This window comes from Myotis daubentonii, chromosome 12 (assembly GCF_963259705.1).
Source record: "Myotis daubentonii chromosome 12, mMyoDau2.1, whole genome shotgun sequence".
Taxonomy (NCBI): Eukaryota; Metazoa; Chordata; class Mammalia; order Chiroptera; family Vespertilionidae; genus Myotis; species Myotis daubentonii.
This window is the reverse complement of record NC_081851.1, coordinates 68735615-68756957: the sequence shown is the minus strand read 5'-3', so window position 1 is coordinate 68756957 and position 21343 is coordinate 68735615. Positions and strand designations below refer to the sequence as shown.

The 21343-nt window shown below is 51.0% G+C and overlaps 2 protein-coding genes across 4 annotated transcripts in view; both read left to right on the top strand.

The window, feature by feature from the left end:
* Positions 1 to 4907: 4907 nt before the first annotated feature.
* CENPA (centromere protein A) lies at positions 4908 to 11288 on the top strand. Of its 2 annotated transcripts, XM_059660356.1 has the most exons (6): positions 4908 to 5137; positions 5183 to 5235; positions 9592 to 9761; positions 10244 to 10321; positions 10624 to 10773; positions 11171 to 11288. In XM_059660356.1, exons 1-5 carry the CDS (start codon positions 5067 to 5069, stop codon positions 10756 to 10758), a joined length of 507 nt encoding a protein of 168 aa, XP_059516339.1. In that variant the 5' UTR covers positions 4908 to 5066; the 3' UTR covers positions 10759 to 10773; positions 11171 to 11288. The 2 variants fall into 2 exon arrangements, with proteins under 2 accessions (XP_059516339.1, XP_059516338.1); XM_059660355.1 differs by having other exon boundaries at positions 4909 to 5235.
* Positions 11289 to 14436: 3148 nt separating this feature from the next.
* The window catches only part of DPYSL5 (dihydropyrimidinase like 5), a 59181-nt gene continuing 52274 nt past the window's right edge, over positions 14437 to 21343 (top strand). The window contains exon 1 of one of the 2 annotated variants that reach the window (XM_059660350.1): positions 14437 to 14718. The gene's annotated coding sequence lies outside the window, so the exon portion shown is untranslated. The remainder of the gene's footprint in view (positions 14719 to 21343) is intronic. The other variant, XM_059660349.1, reaches the window with a different exon arrangement.

The following is a 21343-nucleotide window of genomic DNA, read 5'->3' as shown; positions in this document are numbered from 1 at the left end:
TTCCGGTTGGGTGTTTTTTGCTTCTTCATATTTCAAATCTTTGACTTGACTCTTGCGATCCTCTAGTCTGCTGTTGGAACTCTGTATAATATTCTTGATTTCAGTCAGTGTATGCTTAATTTCTAGTTGGTCCTTTTTCATATCCTCGAGAGTCTCACTAGATTTCTTGAGGGTCTCACTAAATTTGTCGGCGGTTTCTAGAAAATTCTTTCTTTTTTTTTTTGCAAGAATTTTTTTTTTAAATATATTTTATTGATTTTTACAGAGAGGAAGGGAGAGAGATAGTTAGAAACATCAATGAGAGAGAAACATCGATCAGCTGCCTCCCGCACATCTCCCACTGGGGATATGCCCACAACCAAGGCACATGCCCTTGACCAGAATCGAACCTGGAACCTTTCAGCCCGTAGGTTGACGCTCTATCCACTGAGCCAAACCGGTTTCGGCTCTAGAAAATTCTTGAAAAACCTTATAAGTGTGGTTTTGAACTCTATATCCAGTCGTTTGCTTTCCTCCATTTCTGTCATTTGTGACCTGTTTCTTTGTCTCCACATTTTGGCTGCTTCCCTGTGTTGATAGAGTGGCTTTCTGTGCTAGGTGTCCTATAGGGCCCAGTGGCTCAGCCTCCCCAATTACCTGAGGTGGACACTCTTGGTGCACCCCTTTGTGGGCTGTGCACAGTCTTGTTGTAGTTAAGCCTTGATTGTTGTTGGTGTCACTGGGAGGAATTTACCTCCAGGTCAATTGGCTGTGAGAATCAGCTGTGTCTGCAGTGGGAGAAGTTCTGTGCTGGAGACACCCTTCTAGGGCAAGACTTGCTTCAGTGGGGCTTTGGTGCTCACTGAGTCTTGCCCCCTGAGTGTGTCCCTTATGGATCTGAGGAGTTGTAATCTGGATGGTCCCACTCTGACCACTGGGTACACTGGCTCTTGGGTCTCTAAGGAGGTGCTAATTTAGCCTCTGCCTGGGGCTACCCAGCAGGAGCTATGGAGAGATCTGCAGATTCCTCTTCTTTGTTTGGAGTTTGGAGGTGCCTAGATGAGGCCCAGCTGTGAAGCAATGCGAGCTGCTGTAGGGCCTTGGGCCTTCTTTTGGAAGTTCTGGGTCTCTCTGGCCCAGCTGCAGTTTGTTAGGTAATTTTCAGATTGCAAAGGGCCAAGCCTTTCATATGCAAAAGCCTCTGCACACAGTTTGGGTGGGGCGGGGTCTCAGGGAATCAACAGGGCGGAGCAAGCAGCTATGGCTGCTCCTCAGTCCTACCCTAAGAGGCCCCGGGTCTCAGTGTCCCGGTAATCACTGCAAGCACCTCTGAGAGAAAGCCACCTGAGTTCCGACCGATGCCAGACAGTCCAGTTTCTCCCCGTATGAGTCTGGGTCCCCAGAGACTCGCCTAGAACTGGAGTTCAGAGCCGTGGGGAGCTTGAGACTCCCTCCCGATTGAAAAAGACACCGGCATCTTCCGTTGCCAGCCCTTTCCGTGTGTGCCTCCATACCTCTGCACTTTACTTCCCCACCTCCTCTGAGTCTCAGTGTGCTTTTCTCTTTCCTTCTAGTTGTAGAATTTCCACTCAGCCAGCCTTCCTGTGGTTCTGGATGATGTCTGTTTTGTCTTTTAGTTGTATTTTTGAAGTTGTTGTGGGAGGCAGCAATTTCAGGTGTTTACCTATGCCGCCATCTTGGTTTCTCCTAAGTGCTCCGTTTTTAAAACGTTTAAGATATCCCCTAGCGCTGTCTGGAGCCTTAGGTTTCGCTAACTCTGCCTGTGCTCCCAGCCCCTTGCCTAATCGCTCTGGGCCTTGGTGTCCTGTAAAGCAGATGGTGTCAGCCTGTGGCTTCGGAGCCTCCCTACCCCAGCTGGGCCCATTCTGTGGCCTGTGATTTTGACCAACCTGGGAAAGGAGTGACAGCCCATTCATTGGGGATTCCCTCTGCCCACAGGGCCTCCCCCAGGCCTGTTTTGGTGCCCAGGTGCCCTTGCTCACACACCCTCAGGGCTCCCCTTCCTGGGAGAGATTGCAGGGGAGTTCCAGGCAGCCCTTGGTGTAGCAGCTTTTATGAACGCTGCACCTTCCATTTTAACTGAGGCCCAAAATTATCAGTTCTTTGGCAAGACCAGTGTCCTGCTGTGGGCTCTGGCCATGTAGCCACATGGTCCTGCCACAGACTGGGATCTAGAGCATAGCTGGCCCTCAGCCCACCTGCAGGGTGATGATGGATTGACCAGTTCAGAGTAATGCTGGCATCCCAGGCCTTCTATGGAGTGCTTAATTTTCGTGCTAGCACATAACAGCCTGCACAGGTGGGTGCAGATGAGGAAACTGAGGTCAGAGAAGGTTAAGTGACTTCCTCATGGAGCAGGTGTTTAAGTCATGAAATCTGATTCCAAATCTGTAGCCCCACCTGCCATACTGGTCTCTCTCTGGGGTCTTTGAGGGAATTTTCTGTGGCTGGGATAGAAACATCATGAGCTGGTGTCCTCCCAGTAGGTCCCCCTCAGCCCCCTCAAAGAGAGGGAGCTGGCATCCGGGACCCCAGGGAGCCGAGCAGCCCTCCATCCCAGCGTTCCTCACTCCCTGGCAGTCTCTGGGGCCTCAGACTATTTTCCTGGGCAGCTCGAGCATAAAACAGCAAATGCCGTCATTAAAATCAAGTCTAGGGGAAGGGATCTTTGACAAGTAAAACCCTCAGGCTGTGTGGGAATCCAGCAGGTTATTAAAGGTTGTTGGGAGAAGAGGGTCTTTCTTTCCCACCAGCCCTGAGTCCCAGGAGCCCCTGGGCAGCTCCAGACACATTGTGTGTCACAGGAAGAAGGAAATGGAGAGTGAGGGTCCTGGGGACTACAGCTGCCTTGTCAAAAAAAAACAACAACAGCAACAACCTACCTTGGGATATTGTTTCAGCCTTTCTGTTAAAAAAGAAAAGGGAAATTAGCAGTATGGATTTTTTTAAAGAGGAAAGGAGTGGCAATTGGGGTGTTCCTGGGCAGCCTCTAGAATGTTGGATGGAAAAGCTCTCATGTACCAAAGTATGGAAACGTCAGTTCAAGCACAATGTAATTTAAACCATCTGTATTGCAGTGAACTCAGCAGTCCCTGCCCATCACAAAGTGGTCCTGGGGGAACCTGAGGCCCTGGAGTGCCCCTCCACCCCTCTCACAGGGATCTGCCCACCAGGCAGAAACGTAGGGCCCTGACAAGTGGCTCTGTTTGCTTTCACTTTGTCCAAAGGGCTCAGCATAGTTTAAGCAAACAACACTCCAGGAGGTCAGAGCCCTGACCCCTAATGGGCCTGGAGCAGAGGGTCACCTGGTGCAGGGGAGAGAAGCAGAATCAGGAGTCAGAGAGTATGTCCTCAGCCCTGCCTCTACCTCAATGGGTTGACTGTGGACCAGTCACGTTACCTCTCAAGACCTTGGCTCCCATAAAAAGCCGAGCTTCTCAGCATTCCTAAATGTGCCCACCTCCCTAACCCACCTGTAGATCAATATTCTTTCTTATTTGCCTGGGTTTAGAGCCCTCTGGCCTTTTGTTGACTACATCTCTTCAAAACCTGCCATCAGCAGGGAGTCCCCTATGTAGCCATGAAAGTTTATAAATCACCCTTCTTCATTGTCACAAAAAAATTTTAATGAGGGATTTCTGTCCCAGAATTCAACATGTGTCAGAATGTACTTTTTTAAGGCTGAATAATAGTCCATTGTATGTATATACCACAATTTGTTTATTCATCCATTGGGACATTTTGGGCTTTTGGGAATAACACTGCTATGTGTACAAATATCTTTTCAAGTCCCTGCTTTTAATTCTTTTTTTATTATTATTAACTTGTTTGTTTGTTTTAGAGAGGAAGGGAAAGAGAGAGGGAGAAACATCGATGTAAAAGAGAAACATGGATAGGCTGCCTCCTGCACACACCCTGGCAATACTAGCATGGGCCCTCACTGGGAATGGAACCAACTGAGCCACACTGGCCAGGGCCCTGCTTCTAATTCTTTTGAGTGTATACCCAGAAGTGGAATTGCTGGATCATAGGCTAATTCTATGTTTAACTGTTGGGCCAATTGCCATTTTATTTTCCCACTGCGGTTGCATCATTTTAAATTCCCACCAGCAGTGAACAAGGGTTCTGTGAAATCGCTAATTTTGTAATGACATTTTCCCTGATTATAGTAGTGTTAACTGTAGAACATTTAGAAAATGTAAGGAAGTAAAACCGAGAAAGTAAAATCCCCTTTATCTCACTACCCATTTCTACACTTGGCCTGAATGCGGATTATCCGCAACAGGAAGGAAGGTGACGTTTCCCTGGGCTCATTCCATTGTAATGTCCGAGAGTGTGACCCAAGAATAGTGCTGAGCTCCCGCCTGACCCTATCCACAGATCCCGAACTATCAGGAACATGCAGTTAAACTGGCTTGTGAGTCATATTCGCGGGGTGTTCCCGGGAGGGTCACAGGCGCGACAGGGGGTTGTCACGTTCTCTGTAGGTCTGTTTCCTCATCTTTAAACGCCGTCTCTGGGTAGAAAGAGCAAAACGTAAAACATTTGAGCAAAGTGACTTGTCAGAAACGCGTTCTGCAAACTCATCTCCACCTCCAGAATCGAGCTTTCCTTTGTCCACCAGAGGGCACCGGAGGACACGAGTCTGACAGCATCGCTACAAACAAGTAGAGGAAGGTAGAAAGTCCCGCCTCCTTTCACTTCTTCAAGTGTCCATTGGCTGTTCCGACCGTCGATCTTCCACGTCCCCGTTCCTCTTCCTATCACTGCCGCCGTCAGCCTCCAGGCCTGTGCTCTGATTGGTTGCCCCGATGGTCGCTCTGCTCCGGAGGCAGCCACTGGGAGTCGCAGGATTCGGATTTAAAAAACGCCGGCGGTGATCGGCCGTGCGAGCCATTTGAACCCCAGGCAGCGCGTTTTGCGGGGGTCCTGCAGCGCGTTCCGCGTGGGTCCTACCCCGCGGGCGCACGCGACCCGGGCGCTCCCAGACCTCCCAGTCGCCAGCCTCAACCCCCGAATCCAGCAGGCGGGGAAGGAGCCGCGGACCGAGACCCTCCGCGTCGGCCATGGGCCCGCGCCGCCGGGGCCGCAAGGCCGTCACCCCAAGGAGGCGCCCCGCGAGCCCGGCCCCCGCCGCTCCGACCCCCGCCGCCCGGACCCCCGCCGCCCGGGCCCCCGCTACCCCGACCCCCGCCGCCCCGGCCCCCGCTACCCCTCGGCGGGGCACCCCCTCAGGTAACCGGCCGCGGCCCCTTTCCCTCCGAGCCTGACCCCCTACAGCCCGTCTGTAAGCTGGGCACGGCCGGTTGCACGTGCCCATTTCACAGACGAGAACACCGAGGCCCGTCTGCTGAGCCCGGGATCCAGCCCGATCTCCCGGCTCCTGGTCCGCAGGCCTTGCAGCATCTGCTCGGAGCAGGTCCCCAGTTCCAAGCCGCGCGAAGGACTGGGGAAGGTAGTTCCGAGGAGGAGAAAGACCTGGCCTAATGCCAACCTTTCATGATATACTAGCCTTCATTGAGTGCTTACCCCTAACTAGGCGTTGTGCTAACTCGTTGCGTGAATTATCTCAACGTCATGTTGTGACCATTGTACAGATGAGAACTCTGAGGCGCCGACCTGCCCGGTAACTTGAAGGTCACACAGCTTGTCCTGGCGGACACAGGTTTTCTACACGTCGATGTTGGTGCTTTTTTAAGTTGCAAAATTATTGGTTCCTTTTTGTGACTATTTCGAACAATGATTCTATCAGGAGGTTCCCTGCTCGGTTTGTTTTGTTTTTCCTTCCTGGGGTGGCTGCTTTGGGCCTTAACCTGTGCCCTAACTCAAGCAGAGCTCTCACCTGGTTCCCTCTGGGAGGTGTGTGCGCAGGAGGACTGGCCTGGTCCTCCCGATCTGCCTGGTGGAGGAGAGACGCACTACCTGTGCTTTGCCATCACTGCTTCCCTTTTCTTCTGCTACTTAGCTACGAGCAGGGTGGGGGGGAAAGTATACGGTAGATTCTTTATAGATGTTGCCATTGTGAACGTGAGTTTTATTTTTCTTTCCTAAATATAAATAACCTTTGCACCCAGCCAACTTGCTGAATTTTCTTGTTAATCCTAACAGCCTTTTAGTTGCTTAATGGAAATTTTTAGCTAGGCTATTATTTTGTCTGCAGAGAATGACTTTTGGGTCTTTTTTATTTGTATACATTTTATTTATTATTGTATTAGTGAGGCCCTAAGACTAATCTATATATATGAAAGGTTAAGTGGCTAGCGGACCAGTAGCTATGATGTGCAATGATCACCAGGGGGCACTCAACGCAGGAGCTGCCCAGCAACAGCATCTTTGCAGTGTCCCCTCACACTGCCGGGCCCTTTGGGGGATGTCTGACTGCCGGTTTCAGCCAGATATCCGCAGGCCAGGCTGAGGGACCCCACCTGCCTGAGGGACCCTGCTCACTCCACAGACGCCCTTCGAGCCCCGGCACCACCTCGGGTGCTGCCGGCCAGGGAGGAACCACGGGAGGTTGGCTCCAGGGCATGTCTGGCCCCTCTCGCCTAGTCCCACCCCGCTGGCCACCTTCTAATTGATTTCCTTTCAATGTGCACAGATCCGTGCACCCGGCCTCTAGTATTGAAATAAGAGCAGTGTTTTGACCATCTTTGTCTCGTTCGTAATTTTAACGGGAATATTGTTAAGTATGATGTTTGCTGTTGCTTTCCTATATAGAAACATCTCTCTACCCCTGGCTAGATTAGATGATTATCACAAGATGGACACCCCACATTGTCTGGCAGTCTGACGGCACTGGTCTGGCAGTCTGGCTTTTCCTTTACCCACTGACGGTTGCATACTTTTTTCTTCCTCTGTGACTTGCTACAGCTCCAGAGCCCCGTCTCACTCTCAGCTGATGCTGACCTTGCCTCATGCTTCGCTGGGGAAATAGAAGCCCCAGACTGCATTCCCCTTATCTCCTCACAGCAGAGAACCTAGGTGTCCCCCTTCCTGTCAAAAGCCAGCCCTCCTCCGAGGGCTCTTGGTCATACTCTTCTCCTACGTTCCCAGGAGCTTTCTGTTAACCTCTCCACCTGCACTTAGCATTAAATCCAAACTCCTTACACTGGCATTCTGCAAATGTGCTCCGCTATTTCTGATCTAAAGATGAAGGGCAGCCCAGCAGGTGTGGCTCAGTGGTTGAGCATTGGCCCATGAACCGGGAGGTCACAGTTGGATTCTGGGTAGGGGCACATGCCTGAGTTGGGGGCTTGATCCCTGGTGTGGGGTGTGCAGGAGGCAGCTGATCAATGATTCTCTCTTATCATTGATGTTTCTATCTCTCCCTCTCCCTTCCTCTCTGAAATCAATAAAAAAAAAAATACATATATATGTGTGTTGTGTTTTTTTAAGGTCTCACCCTAGCCAGTTTTGTTCAATGGGTAGAGCGTTGGCCTACGGACCAAAGGGTCCTAGGTTCTGTTCCGGTCAAGGGCGTGTACCTTGGTTGCAGGCTCCTCCCCATCCCCCCCGCCCTGGGTTGGGGCTGATGCAGGAGGCAACCAATCGATGTGTTTCTTTCACACGGATATTTCTCTCTGTCTTTCCCTCTCTCATCCACTCTCCCTAAAAATCAATGGAAACATATCCCCGGGTGAGGATTAACAAAAACAAAAAAAAGCCTCCATGTCTTTTGTCTACTCGGAACTCCGATTCCTCTGGTATTAGTTTGTTGAGTGTGGTTCGCTCCTCTCTTGGTGTTGGCCTTCTTAGATTGTTCGGTGACCTTTCGTTGTGTTCGGTGGCTGCTGTGTCTGTCTGTCAAAGGCTGCCTCCAGTGAGCAGATTGTTGACTGCTGGTAAGGACGGAGGCCGATGCCAGTAGCTTGCCTCCTGGGTACGTGCCTCCCTCTTCCTCCTAAATGTCACCCATCCCCTAGACACTGCTCTGCTGTTCTGGCCCACATTCCCCACCCAGGGATAGAGTTGTGTGGCATAAGGTATCTCTGGATTGCCTCACCGACCCCATTTGCTCTTGCAGCTTTTCTAAACCTTTGTAATGAGCTCACTGTGTCAAATCCCTTCTATTGAACTACTTGGTGTGGAGTCTCTTTTCTTGTCTGCACCTTGAGTGACATTTGTGAAACTGAGTTTATCCTTCAGAATGTTTTTGTGGGCTATTTTGTTTTTATTCTTCATTCCACTTATCAGAGGCTCATTTATTTTTATTGGTCCTTGATTTAATTTATGGAGCAGCAGTACTGTTTTTTTTTGTTTTACTCTCTTTGATTTATTGTAGTGTCTTGAATATTTCTTTGATTCTACCTTCTTCGGGCTTATTTTATTCTCTTCCGAACACCTGAGTTGAGCGCTCTGGTCAGCTATCTTTAAATGTTCTTGTTTTCTAATAAATAGATCTTGAGGCTATACATTTTCCTCGAGTACTGTTTGGCTGTATCTCATACGTTTTGATATGTAAATTTTATTTTTATTCATTTCTAAATAACTCATTTCGATTAAGTTTCCTCTTCAACACAAGAGTTAGAAAAAAATTAGGTTTTATATTCCTGTGTTTTTAATTTCTGATCAGAGAGTTTGACTTTTTTGATTTCTATTCTGGGGAATGTTTCTTTTAGGATTTCTTTTTATTGCTGTTGGAACTAAGCTGTGAGCCACACACTCTGACTCCTAGCCCAGCAGCCTGGCATTGGTACTGAGTTATGCCACTTCTGAGGGCCCACTCTGGCCACTAATGAGCTCTGGCCGCATGTCTTCACCTCTCTGGGCCTAAGGCTAACCAAAGCAAGAGAACTGCACCGGATACTCTCTCCGATTCCTTCCAGCTCCCCCCAAAAAGACCTAAAAACAAAATAGCTGGGTTTCCAATCGAGGTGGGAGAGTCAGAAGAGAGGAACAGAGTACTGTGGGGCCCAGAGGAGGGAGGCGGCCCACCAGTTTAGAAAGGGTTGGAAGTCAGAAAAGGCTGCTGCGAGAATTGGCATTTAAGATAATACCCTGAAAGGGGCATTCATTCGTTTAACAGATATTTATTTAGCACTTCCCTGCTGCTTTCCAGTTGCTGAAGATAGCTGCAGTGAATAAAATAGACCAAGCCCCTGCTTTTGTGGGTTATTTTATGACCTAGCAATTTTTTAAATATATTTTTATTGATTTCAGAGAGGAAGAGAGACATCAATGATGAGAGAGAAACATTGATCGGTTGCCTCCCGCACACCCCCCACTGGAGATCGAGCCCACAACCCGGGCACGTGCCCTGACCAGGAATCATCCTGGTTCATAGGTCGATGATCAACCACGGAGCCACACTGGCTGGACACCGTCTAGCAATTTGACAGTTTGTCAGCCAAGCTTCGAGGCAGCACCTGTTTTCTACTGCACCTCACCCCATGCATGACTCAACCCTTTTTTTTTTTAATTGATTTCACTGAGGGGGGGGGGACTTCTATTTGTTGTTTCGCTATTTATGCATTCATTGGTTGATTCTTGTGTGTGCTCTGACTGGGATTGAACTCACAACCTTGGTGATTCAGGACAAAGCTCTAACCAACTGAGCTACCCAGCCAGGGCTGACTCAACTCTTTTGCTTAGGCACTCCCTCCCGTCTACCTGGTCGCCCATCTGGTCGCCCACCTGGTCGCCCATCTGGCCGCCCATCTGGTCGCCCACCTGGTCGCCGGAGACATCTGATTCTGAAGGAGATCCGAAATCTTCAGAAGAGCACACACCTGTTACTAAGGAAGATGCCCTTCTGCCGCCTGGTGAGCTCCAGGGGGCTTCCCGCCCACCCCCATGCTGCCTCCTTTCTTTAAATGTCCCCAGTATTCAGGACCCTGTCGTCTGTTGCCCAATGGCCAGGGGACCTCTTCTCTAACTTGGTAGGGGATTCTTCATTTTCTAAAAACATGAGCCTGCCAAGGGTACCTTCTAATAAATTATGGGATTAATTTCCAACCCCACCCCCTTTGAAACTGTGTTCTTTGATTATGTAAATAGAAACCCTCTCATCCACCTGTTCATCCCTGCCCACCGCCAGTAAGAGACATGCCAAGTCCTAAGCTCCCAGGAGTTGATACCTGCTGCTCCTTAGGTCCAAAGATTAAGGACCAGGAAGGTATAAAGGAAATGAAGATTGGCAGAGACTCATGGAGAGAGTCTTATCTTCTCTCTTGTCTCTATTCCCCTACTCTCTGCTCCTCCCCACTCACCTTCTCCTTTGCCTCCCATCTCCACTCCTTCACAGGTAAGAGAAGTATGTGTTAAATTCACTCGCGGTGTGGACTTCAATTGGCAAGCCCATGCCCTGTTGGCCCTACAAGAGGTAAGAAGAGGGCCCTGGTACAGTGGGGTGAGGGCTGAGTATGGGAGACAGGTGTGGCATTCCCCAGGGCTGGCTGTGGAGTGTCGCGCTGACTCATGCCTCCAGGAAAAGAGCCACGAGAACACAGGGTTTGGAGGCAGGATCTGGTCCGGCGGTAGCAGAATCCCCAGGCAGTTCGGGCTCATTCTGTGAGCAGCCTTCCCTCTAGTCCGTGGAGCCCTCCCAGACTAAGTGTAGCAGGCCCCCAGGAAAAAGCAGCCTGTGCCCCCGCTAGGTCAGTCCACCTCTGTTTCGGTCCCCAGGCGGCAGAAGCGTTTCTCGTGCATCTCTTTGAGGACGCCTACCTCCTCTCCCTGCATGCCGGGCGTGTTACTCTCTTCCCGAAGGATGTGCAGCTGGCCAGGAGGATCCGAGGCATCCAGGAAGGGCTGGGCTGAGGCGCCCGCGCCCCTGTAAGCCTTTCCAGCTGACCGGGGGCTGGGGGGGGGTGGGGGGGGCGGCCTAGGGCGCGTGTAGAGCACCCAGCCTCTCATCAGTGGGGAGGTGGGAGTTGCGCTGAAGGAATTTCTCTTCTCCTCCTTAGGTCCTTGCCCTCTTGCCTTCCCTTTGTTCTCGAGAAAAAAATTTGACCTGGTTTTACCTTGAGTATTTGGGACTCTGTGGCTCCTGCCCTTTTGTACAATTTTAAATAAAGATGTTTTTCTATTAAGTAATGACCAGATGACCCAAATTTCTGTCAGAATTAAGCCTCTTGGTCTTATAAGGACCAGACAACCTCATTTTGATTTAAAAGAAGGTTTTCTTACTTTTGAAAATGCCTTGTTAGTAAATGTGATTTCTTCATTGCAGGGATGCTACCAGGGACTCTGGCTGGAGCCGGGACCGATCCATGGAGTCCGGGATGCTGCCTGGATTTGCCGTCTCTGAGCAGAGTGTGCATGTTGGTTTTGTAATTGTTGGGTTTTTTTTAAGAACTTCATGGCTCTCCTCTGCAACAAGGTCACATGTAAGAAAATCAACATGGTTCCAGAGGCCTGCGAATTACTTTCAGATAGAGACTCTGAGGTTGACTTCAGTTTATAAATTGCTCACATGACTGCTTAGTGATTCCGAAGACTTCAGATTTGTTGATAATTACCATTTAAGTGTTCCTCCCCCCTCCATTTACACTTTTTACCATATGTATATTTACTTCTATTTAACACATAAGGAAAAAATAAGAGAAGAACACCAGTCAGTTGCACGGGGGAGCCTGTAACTCCTTGTCCTTCAGATTAACTTCATTGGTGGCGGCGGCAGGTACCGATACAGAGCCACACACTCTGTCTCCATGGCCCTGTGGCCTGGCATTGGTACTGAGCCATGTACCAATGTCAGGCCATTGGGCTCTGGAGTCGGCGTGTGGTGAACTGTCAACAAATGCAGCTTCTCAAAAACTCAGTTGGGGTGGAAACTGAATATCTTTTAAAGTTAAATGTTCTGACTCTTCTTAGTAAATGTCTGTCAAAATCATTCGGAAGCTCGATCTTACAGAATTCTGTTCTTTGTAAATCACAGAAGATGCAACATATTTAGAATTTTTCATCCCAGGATTTTAAAGTGACTTTTCAATGTATTGACGGGTATTTTCATAACTTCTTTGTGGGGAGATTATAAAAATAAAAATAATTCTTTAATGAAAAAAGCTTAAAGCAAAGTTATTGTTAACAGCATACATGTATATTTTGTGTTAACATTGAGTTCTTCGTTTGTACACCGCAAACTGCTGAATTGTAAACAAGAGAGCCCAGTGGAGTAGGGAGCAGATAAAACCTTGCCCTTGTAACTGAAAGCACTTTAAGAGATTTCCAGACAAAAGGGAAATGCCACCCAGAGAGTTTTAGATTTTGTGTCTGGTAAAAATGATTAGAGAGGGCAGACTAGTCAACCGATCAGAGACAAACTGAAGGGAAGGACCAAGTTCTATTTAATACATTTTAACTTTTTGGAAAATCTTGGACCTCAAGTCATATTTATGCAGGCACTCAGATAAAGCTTATATACCTGTTAATATATTTAAAGTTCTTGGCAAAGCGTTAATTAGAAGATTATCATCTTCCTCCAGTTTTCTTCAAATTGTACTAAGCAGGATACCAGTACAACCAACACATGTCCACATGCCCCATGCCCTTCGTGTGCATTTCCTCGTGTAATTGTCACAACAAGGTTAAAAGAATGTGTTACGATCCCCACATTCTGTGGGGGAGCTAAAGCTAGGATGGATGAGCTAACTCTCCAAGGTCAAGTATCCAGAAAATAGCACAAAAGATTCCAGCCTGTAGTCTTTGTTTCCCAGGAGAGAGAGCCTAGATTATAAATAAATCTAAAATCAGCTACTGGGGACATTCACAACCTCCGGTTTGGGTGCAATTTTCACCAATGTTCCAGGTCGACAGAGGACTTGGAGGCAGCTCTTTTCTGACCAAAGGAGGTGGGTCCAAGAAAGCAGAGGCAAGAGTCCAAACGAGGCCCACTCAATGTTGCAGAAAACGTCTACTGCCACTAGAGGGCTCCCTCCCCTTGGGCACGAAGTGCAGCAGGGACCTGACGAAGCTGCGGTGAGGCGCGGAACCGGCTCCACTCTGCCTCCCCACGCTGCCTGGAGGACTCCATAGGTCAGTGCCCCAACCTGGAGTAGTGGGGGGAAGGACGAATCATGCCCCCAAGTTTTCACAGCCACACCCCAGGCTCCCCTTCAAGTTGGGGTTTGCCGAGCCTGGACCGGGGGTCCTGGGAGGTGGGCCCCAGGCTCATTTGGGGGCTCCCTGCATAAGCTCATGGTTGGGGAGGGCAGTAAGCCTTCCTCCCAGGAGATGTGGAAACTCAGTGGAGGTCATCCAGAAGTGCATCCCCCAAGTGCAGCCTGGCCTGCTCCAGGCCCTGAGCCCACCGCGAAGGACCGCAGGCAAGTGGCCAGGGCACCTCACCTCGCGGGCTCTGCGGGCCAGCGCCCGGGTAGGTTTCCCCGAGAGGGGAGGGGACACCCTCCAGAGTAGCGGGACATGTTTTGTTTGAAAATATCCCGCCGAGGGACCCACCTCTCGGGGCTGAGCAGCCGCAGCCGGGAACTCCCTCACCTCCACCCCCGACCCCACCCCCACCCCCACCCCGCCCCTCGGGCCGCAGGGTAGGGGCTACGGGAGGAACGGGAGCGCGGGATGGAGTTGGAAGCAAGGACTCAGTGCTGCACTTTATAGCGCCATCTCAATGGCAGTGCTTTTGGAGTGACATTCAATCAAAAGAGGCAAATTACTAAACTGTATGTAAGCTATTAGCACAAATACGTAAAACAACATACGGTAAGGGCTTGAGGGGATCCGGAGATGGTACGAAGGCGTACTGATCCTCTTTTTTTAGATTTGCTGTTTTTGCTCAATTATGTGCACCTGTAATGCGTGAAGATACAAGGTGGAGCAATGTAAATGGGTTATAAAACATGTCCAGGGGCTCCGCCGTCCCCCGAAAAGGGGGTATCGGAAATAGGGCGGCGGCTGGACCCGAGGGCTCTGCATGGAGAAGCCCTAGCTGAGCGCCAACAGGAGTGAACTCGGGTTCGAGCCACAACAGAGGGGAGGTGCGAACCTAGGTGGCCCGGAGTGGCCGTCCACTTTGTACGGGAGGACGTTTCCCCATAATGACAGCCCCTGCCTTCTCTATCCTGGAATCTGCTGTGTCCACTTCGAAGGCGTCGGTCTGGGTGTGGGTCTGGGTCTGGGCTGGAACCGGGAGGCTCTAGCCCGGCCTGCAGCGAAGGGCAGGGCCTGCAGCCGCGGGGGAGAGACGGCCGGGCATTGTTTCAGCCCCTCGGGTGGGGTCCTGCAGGGGGAGGGGAGGCGGTCTGCCCTCGGGACCGCCTAGTCCTCCCAGGGGACCAGTGCATCAGCCTGAGCTTTGTGAACAGTCGGGAGTCACCATGGAAACCCCAAGGAGCGCGGCGCAGGTCACGAGGGGAATTGGCAGCGGATGCCGAGCCTCGCCCTCTGCCCCGTCTCGGACCCGGGTCCTGCGGCAGGGCCTGTCGGGAGTTGTAGTCCCAAGGCGGCGGCGGCCGTGTGCGTCGCAGAAGATGCCGGGCACCGCCTGTCCCCGCCTCCCCCTAACCTGCTAGAGCGAGGTGGGGGGCGCTGGGGCGGAGCCGTAGGATCCGTGATTGGCCGAGGTCGCCGCCAGCCCCCCCCCCCCACACCCCCTCCCCCGCTCCCGGCTTGGGGACTCCAGCGCCCGGCGCGCCACGGCAGCTCTCCAGCGAGCGCGCGTGTAGCCGCCGCCGCCCCGGCACCCGCAGCTCCGGCGCCGCGGCGAGACCTGCGAGAGCCTGGCGATCGCACGGACCCCTGCAGCCGCAGCATCCTGGAAGAGTGGGTGATGGCGGGGCGGGCGGTGGGCTCCTTCTCCCCGGCCTGGGGCGTCCATCTCGCGACCTCCGTTTCTCCGAGAGGCTCACAAAAGGGCGGGGATTGGTGTGCGCCCAGGGGCCCGGCTGCAGGGAACGTGGGGAGAGGATGAGTCGGGGCTGTGGGCGGCTATCGAGGCTAAACTGGGGCCCGAATCCGGTCCTTTTTGTACGACCACAGAACGCCGTGCGGTGCCTGGTTCACACAGTAGGCGTTTAATGTGTGCTCGTGGGATTGCAAAGAATTGGAGTGAAGAGGCGGCGTGGTTGAAAGGGCTTCACCCCTAGGACACAGTAGGCGCCCAGCCTCGCTGGTCCAGGCGCAGTGAAAGGCTGGGAGGCTGGGTGGGGAGTCCTGCCCCAGCCCCCACCCGTACAAACACACACACCCTCCGTCCTCCTCGCCTTCGAGATGGGGTTTGCCGAGCCTGGACTGGACCCGGCAGCCTTTTCCACGCGTCTGGCTAACGGGGCGGACGCCTGAGGACCACTCGCCCGCCGCCTCCGAGGCACCTGCCTGCACCACAAAGGCCGCCCGCCTCGGCCTCGGCCTCCGCCGGGCCGGCGAGGGCGCTGAGCCGGATCCCTGCGTTTGCGCCCTGGGCGGGAGCCCTGTCCGCAGCACGGAGCTCGGGGGCGAGGGGCCGCGACGCCCCCGGCCTGGGTAGGGGCAGGAGGCCGCGCTGGAGAGAAGCTGCGATGGGGAGGGGCGGAGGCGAGGCCACAGTTTGAGCCAAGATGGGGAGATGGGGAAGCTGGGTGGGGACAGGTGCCTGGTCTGGGAGGAGGGAGAAGTGGAGAGCGGGGTTTGAGGTAGAAAGACAAGGGGGCGGAGGGCGGGTGGGAGGAGGGAGGGAGGGCGGGAGGGAGCTTGAGGCTGGGGCTGATGAAGAATGAGGCCGCGAGGGGCGATGCTGGAGGGCGGAGACCGTCTAGGTTTCTGGGTGGACGCGAGGGAGGCGGAGGCTCGTGGGTACCGGGAAGGGAGGTCTCTGGGGAAGGGAGGGGCCGGCAGCTAGGAGGCGGGCCTGGGGCCCGGGGACCCTGGCTCTAGGCGCGGGGCCTGGAGGTCCAGGTGGTGGGCTGGGCGTGGCTCTACGGGCGCGGATGGACCCCGACTGCTCGGTCCCCGCGAGGAGCTTTGTCTCCCGGCCGTGGGGTCTGTGACAGCCCGCAGCGCCGCGGGCACACCCTTTTCTTGGTGGAGCTGAAAGGCTGGGTCCGGTGGCAGATGCTGCCAGGGAGGCGGAGTGGGAGCCGTCTCCCGCCGGGGAGACCAGGAGAACAATAGCCGGCCCTGGTCTCCGCCCGACGACGAATCCGCGCCCCCAGAACTCGTGCGCAGTTTTCTGGGGCAGAAAATGCTCCCGGGCGCATCTCAGGACACGTACTGGGGCACCGAGCCCCGCCGTTAGTCTGGGTGGGAGCCGCGCGTGGCGGGGCAGCCGGACAGCCGCCGCTCGTGGCTTTGCTGCCTTCGGGTTCGGCACCATCGCCTGCCCCGCGCTGCTGCCCGACCGCTGAGACGCCTCGGTGTGGAGCGGGCTCCCCGAGCATCTGGCTTTGTTTTCGGAGGCTGCTGTGTGTTCATAGAGGGGGCAGCTAGGGCTGGTGTGGATTGTGGTAAAATAGGGAGAAGCGGCCGTGGAGGTTACGCGCCAAGGATGGGGCTCCTGGTCTGAGAGCCTGCAGCCAGGGCCCAGCGCTTCTCTCTGCCAGTGACCACACCCAAGCCAGTATCTCACCATCCTTTGCAGATTTCGCCCATATTGTCTGCTGACCTAAGACAGGGACGGCTCTGTGGTAGGAGGTGGCTGCTTGCCCATGGGAAAGCAGATGAACAGCTCTGGAAACACAAAACAGGGATTCAGCAGAGCTTGCCATGCACACAACCCGGCTAAGCACCCTTTATGTCAGGCTGTAGCGTCTTGGGTGAAACGACAGCCAAAAACCAGAATTTTGTTTTACAGGTTTTCTTTGATCATTGTTTAGCTGACATTAAGGGTGATTCGTTCTCATAAGGTTTATAATTTCTGTCATTCATTAAAATAAAAAGAGCAAGGCAAAAGCATTTTTATTCCACAGTGGAGGAAGCTTGGCTAAAAGACAGCACTGAAGGACTCAAAGGTGTGATTTATATTTGCCATTACGTTATCTGATGCACCTGTTGGCCTCTTAGCCTTGAAGCCTCCAGATCTTCTTTCTTACCCAGTTGATGCAGATGGTGAGGGGCTGTGATAATGACTGTTGGTTCTTGCCCACATGTATGGTAGTTGGTGACGTGAAGGTCTCTTGCCTGGGTTGTACCGAGTGGCCACAGGACAGCAGCCGTAGGCTATATCTTGCTGGTTTAAAAGGATGGTGCTTCGCCCTGGCCCGTGTGGCTCAGTTGGTTAAACGTTGTCCCATGAAGGAGAGATCGCCAGTTCGATTCCTGGTCAGGGCAAATGTCCAAGTTGCAGGCTCAATCCCAGGTGGGGGGGCTTGCAGGAGGCAGCCAACGGATGTTTCTCCCTCTCATCAATATTTCTCTCTTTCTCTCCCTCTCCCTTCCTCTCACTCCAAAATGAATGGAAGCATATTTTAAAAAAATAAAAGGATGGTGCTTTGAAAAAATGGTTCTCAGAATTCACGAAACTATTGAAAGGACTAGCTGGAATATTGCTCATTGTATGTTTTTAACGAAATGAGCAGGTCTGCCTATATCCAGAGTTCGTGGAAACCAGGTACCCCAATATAAGAAAACTAGAAATCTGATACTGAAGGTTTTTCTTGTGGAAAAACGCCAATGGGAAATGTGTTTTCATGTCATTACCCAAGAGCAAAAGTTTTAGGAGGGGATGTTTCCTTGTTTTATTTTTTAGAAATAATCTTATGGATTTGTTTAAGAGTGTAATCCTGCCCTGGCCAGGTAACTCAGTTGGTTAGAGCATCTTTCTGATATGCCAAGGTTTTGGGTTCGATCCCGGGTCAGGGCGCATACAAGAATCAACCAATGAGTGCACAAATAAATGGAACAACAAATTGATATTTCTCTCCCTGCCCCCCTTCCTCTCCTCTCTCTCTAAAAAAAAAAAAAAAGTTAACAAATTTTTTTTTATTGATTTTAGAGAGGAAGGGAGAGGGAAAGAGAGATAAAAACATCAATGATGAGAGAGAATCATTGATCAGCTGCCTCCTGCATTCCCCCTACTGGGGATTGAGCCCACAACCTGGGTATGTGCCCTTGACCGGAAACTAACCTGGGACCCTTCAGTCCACAGGCCCGATGGTCTATCCACTGAGCAAAACAGGCGAGGGCAAGAGTTGTTTGTTAGTTTGTTTGTTAGTTTGTTTGTTTTAAGTGTAATCCTATGAAGGCACTGTGTGAACATCTAACCCAGTCTTTTCCTCATGGTGGGGAGTCCATAGATGAGGAATGCGAGTATGACCAGCCCATTTCTACAGGGAAGATGGAGAGAAAAGCATCATTCCGCTCCCACCTCCTGTGACAATGCCTAGGAGACAGCGCCCAGAGGGGAGAGGCAGGTGGACCTAGAAAGGACTTTATGTCCCCAGAATTCTGGGGTGTCATTCCTAATCCCATCTCCAAGAGCCTGGAGACCTTGGCGAGGTAGATAGAAGATGCTCATGGGGCATGACCTGGCCATGTTCAGCAGAACCTCTCCAGGATGCAGATGGAACCAGAGGAGTTTCCATATTCTCAGTGCACTGCATGTTTTCGCCTCTAGAAACAGTTCCAGAGCAAGGCAACTTTATACCACTGGCCACAATTGGGTTAGGGGGCTTGGTGTAAGCTTCATCTGTGGTCCCCCCTCTTCTCTCTGTCCTCTCTCTGCCATGGACATCTGAGAGTTTCCCCCCAATAGCTGCTCCGACCCAGGATTCAGCCTGATCCTGCATTAGCGCCAGGAACTGTAGGCCAATGGCCATCACAACTGTGGACAAATCTCGGGGAAATTAGGATTTAGACCAGGGGTGGGCAAACTTTTTGACTCGAGGGCCACAATGGGTTCTTAAACTGGACTGGAGGGCCGGAACAAAAGCATGGATGGAGTGTTTGTGTGAACTAATATACATTCAAAGTAAACATCATTACATAAAAGGGTACGGTCTTTTTTTTTTTTTTTTTTTTTAGTTTTATTCATTTCAAACGGGCCGTAGTTTGCCCACGGCTGATTTAGATACATATTGAGAGCCAGAGAAGTCGGTGTTATTAGAAAAGAGTGTCCAAGACCCAATCTATCTTTCTGGTGTAAAAATTAACCAAATTCAGATAGAATCTCATCCTGTGCATACGTTTTTGTTTTCTGAACTTTAAAAAAAAAAATTTCAGAGTAGTCGTCTAAGGCTAGGTCACGGATCCTGTAGGAGAACAGTAATACAGAACACCCTTGCAATGTGAAAACCTGTGGGAAGGTGGTTTCATGAAATCAAATGAGGATAGTAAGTAGGAAGGTGTTTGATCTTATTGCACTGCTAGTAAATAAATGAGAAATCATCTCAAGATTGCTTTGTCTTACATTTTTTATGTGAAGATCAAAGGTTCAAATATGATGGTATGAATCTTCAATGAACTTTAATGTTTACGTATAAAAGCAGACACAACATATACTTTACCAAAAGAAATTCTTGGTAGGATATTGTTTATGATTTGTTCCATTTCCATTTTTAAAACTCGTTAATTTAAAATAAGTTGACTTAACCGTCGCATTCCCTGAGCCCCTCACGCCCTTCCATGAGTCACAGCTCAGTTTAGTGCTTGTGCCTGCGCCTGTGCCCGCTCCCACCCGACCCCCCGTCCTCACCATCCAGGCTCAGAAGCAGGGTGCGCAGGAGGGATGAGGGTCTGAGCCAGAAAGCCTGGGTCAAATGCCAACTCGGCCACGTTATGTTTGTCTATCCTTAGGTTAGGTTCCTTTCTCTCAGGGGCTGTTTCTGGGTCCATACAATAGGGATTATGTGAGTTAACATGTATAGCCCCAAGGGCAGTGTCTGGCATTTAATAAGTGCTCAATGAATGCTGGTTATCACCATCAGCATCGTCTTCATACTCTTCCCCCAGAATGTGTGTTCACAAATACAGCATTCGGAGTTCCCAATCTTTCATGCCAAGGGGCCAGGCAGGCTACTGTGGGTATCAACAGTGGGAACAGAGAGAATGACTACGACCCCTTTCTGAAGCTCGTAAATAGTAGGAACAGCTCTGTGCTGAGTCTGAGCCTCTTTCAGCACAGCTGTTTATAGCAGCTGAGAGCTTGCAGAGGTGAGAATGTTCCAGAAGTGCTCTGACCCCAGCTTTGCCAAATTATCCCCATGTGTAGGGTTGGCCCGGTGTCCCACCCTGCTCCCGCAGCTGTGGCTGGTGAGGCTCTGTTTGTTCGTAGGCTGTTCTGTTCTTGGTGTGGGAAAAAGCGACCACGTTTGATTGGTGGCAAATATTGGATCTCAAGTTTTCCAGCTGAGAAGTACACTCGGCTCCACAGAAGTACTTATTTAACAAACACGTTTAAAGTACTTACTCTGTGCTAGGGGTTGTTGTGGTTCCCTTGAGTTCGGTACTAGTATTATCCCCATTTTACAGATGAAGTAACGGAAATTACCCAGCGAGAGAAGTGGCAGAGCCAAGCTTCAAACCCAGGAGTCTGCTTAGAGTTGGTCTAAGTTGGGGTTCCCCAGAGAAACCCAGCCAATCAGGATTGGCTTATGTGATGATGAGGGCTGGCAAGTCTGACATGTATAGGGCAGGTGGGGGTGATGCTGAGGTCTTAAGACAGAATTTCTTCTTCCCCAGGGAAACCTCAATTTTTCTCTTAAGGCCTTTCAACCGAGTGGATGGGGCCCAACCACATCATCAAGGAAGTCAACTGATTGTAGATGTCAACCACATCTACAAAATCCATTCACAGCAACACTTACAGATGAGTGTTTGGATGACTGGGTACTATAGCTTAGCCAAGTGGATGCACAAAAACTAACCATCTCGGGGCCCACACTTTTAAACACGCCCCCAAGCTAAGAACCTTACATGTTGGGTCTAAGATTTACAATAAACTAAAGATAAGTTAGTAACGGGCCATCCCTTTACAAAATGGTCCTCCTCACCTAGTTTCAACTAGAATTTGAACCTCCTTCTTCATCCATGTAGCTTCTAGCACAAAATATTGCTCCAAGTAAGTGTTCAATTGGTAATATTGAAAGAATGAGCAACTGGATGACTTAGGTGATATTTTATAAGACTTCCCAGGCATTGAGACCTCTGGCTCCCCATTTAAATTTAAAATCATTCTGCCCGAGTGATGTACAGGTTTTATGAACGACTAGATTTCCTTGAAAAATGGAGACTATCTGATTTTGAATTGAGCACTGTGTCACTCCCACACCCAACACCTGTCCATTTTCATTGGCTCATGGAAGATTTTGGGGTCTGTCACCACCTCGACTCCTTGCGAATGTGTCTCCCACACTTGAGCGGTGCCCAGCACTCGGTCACACCATCGCTGTGTCATTTCAGTGTCCGTGTACAGACAGCTCCTTTGTTGATTTCAAGTCCGCCCTGGGTTCGCTCTGATTTCTCAGGCCTTGGGTCT

Coding starts and splice junctions, on each gene's coding strand:
- CENPA (XM_059660355.1), top strand. CDS start 5,067: ATGGGCCCGCGCCGCCGGGGCCGCAAGGCCGTCACCCCAAGGAGGCGC. Junction 9,762..10,243: donor AGATGCCCTTCTGCCGCCTG/GTGAGCTCCAGG, acceptor ACTCCTTCACAG/GTAAGAGAAGTATGTGTTAA. Junction 10,322..10,623: donor CCCTGTTGGCCCTACAAGAG/GTAAGAAGAGGG, acceptor TTCGGTCCCCAG/GCGGCAGAAGCGTTTCTCGT.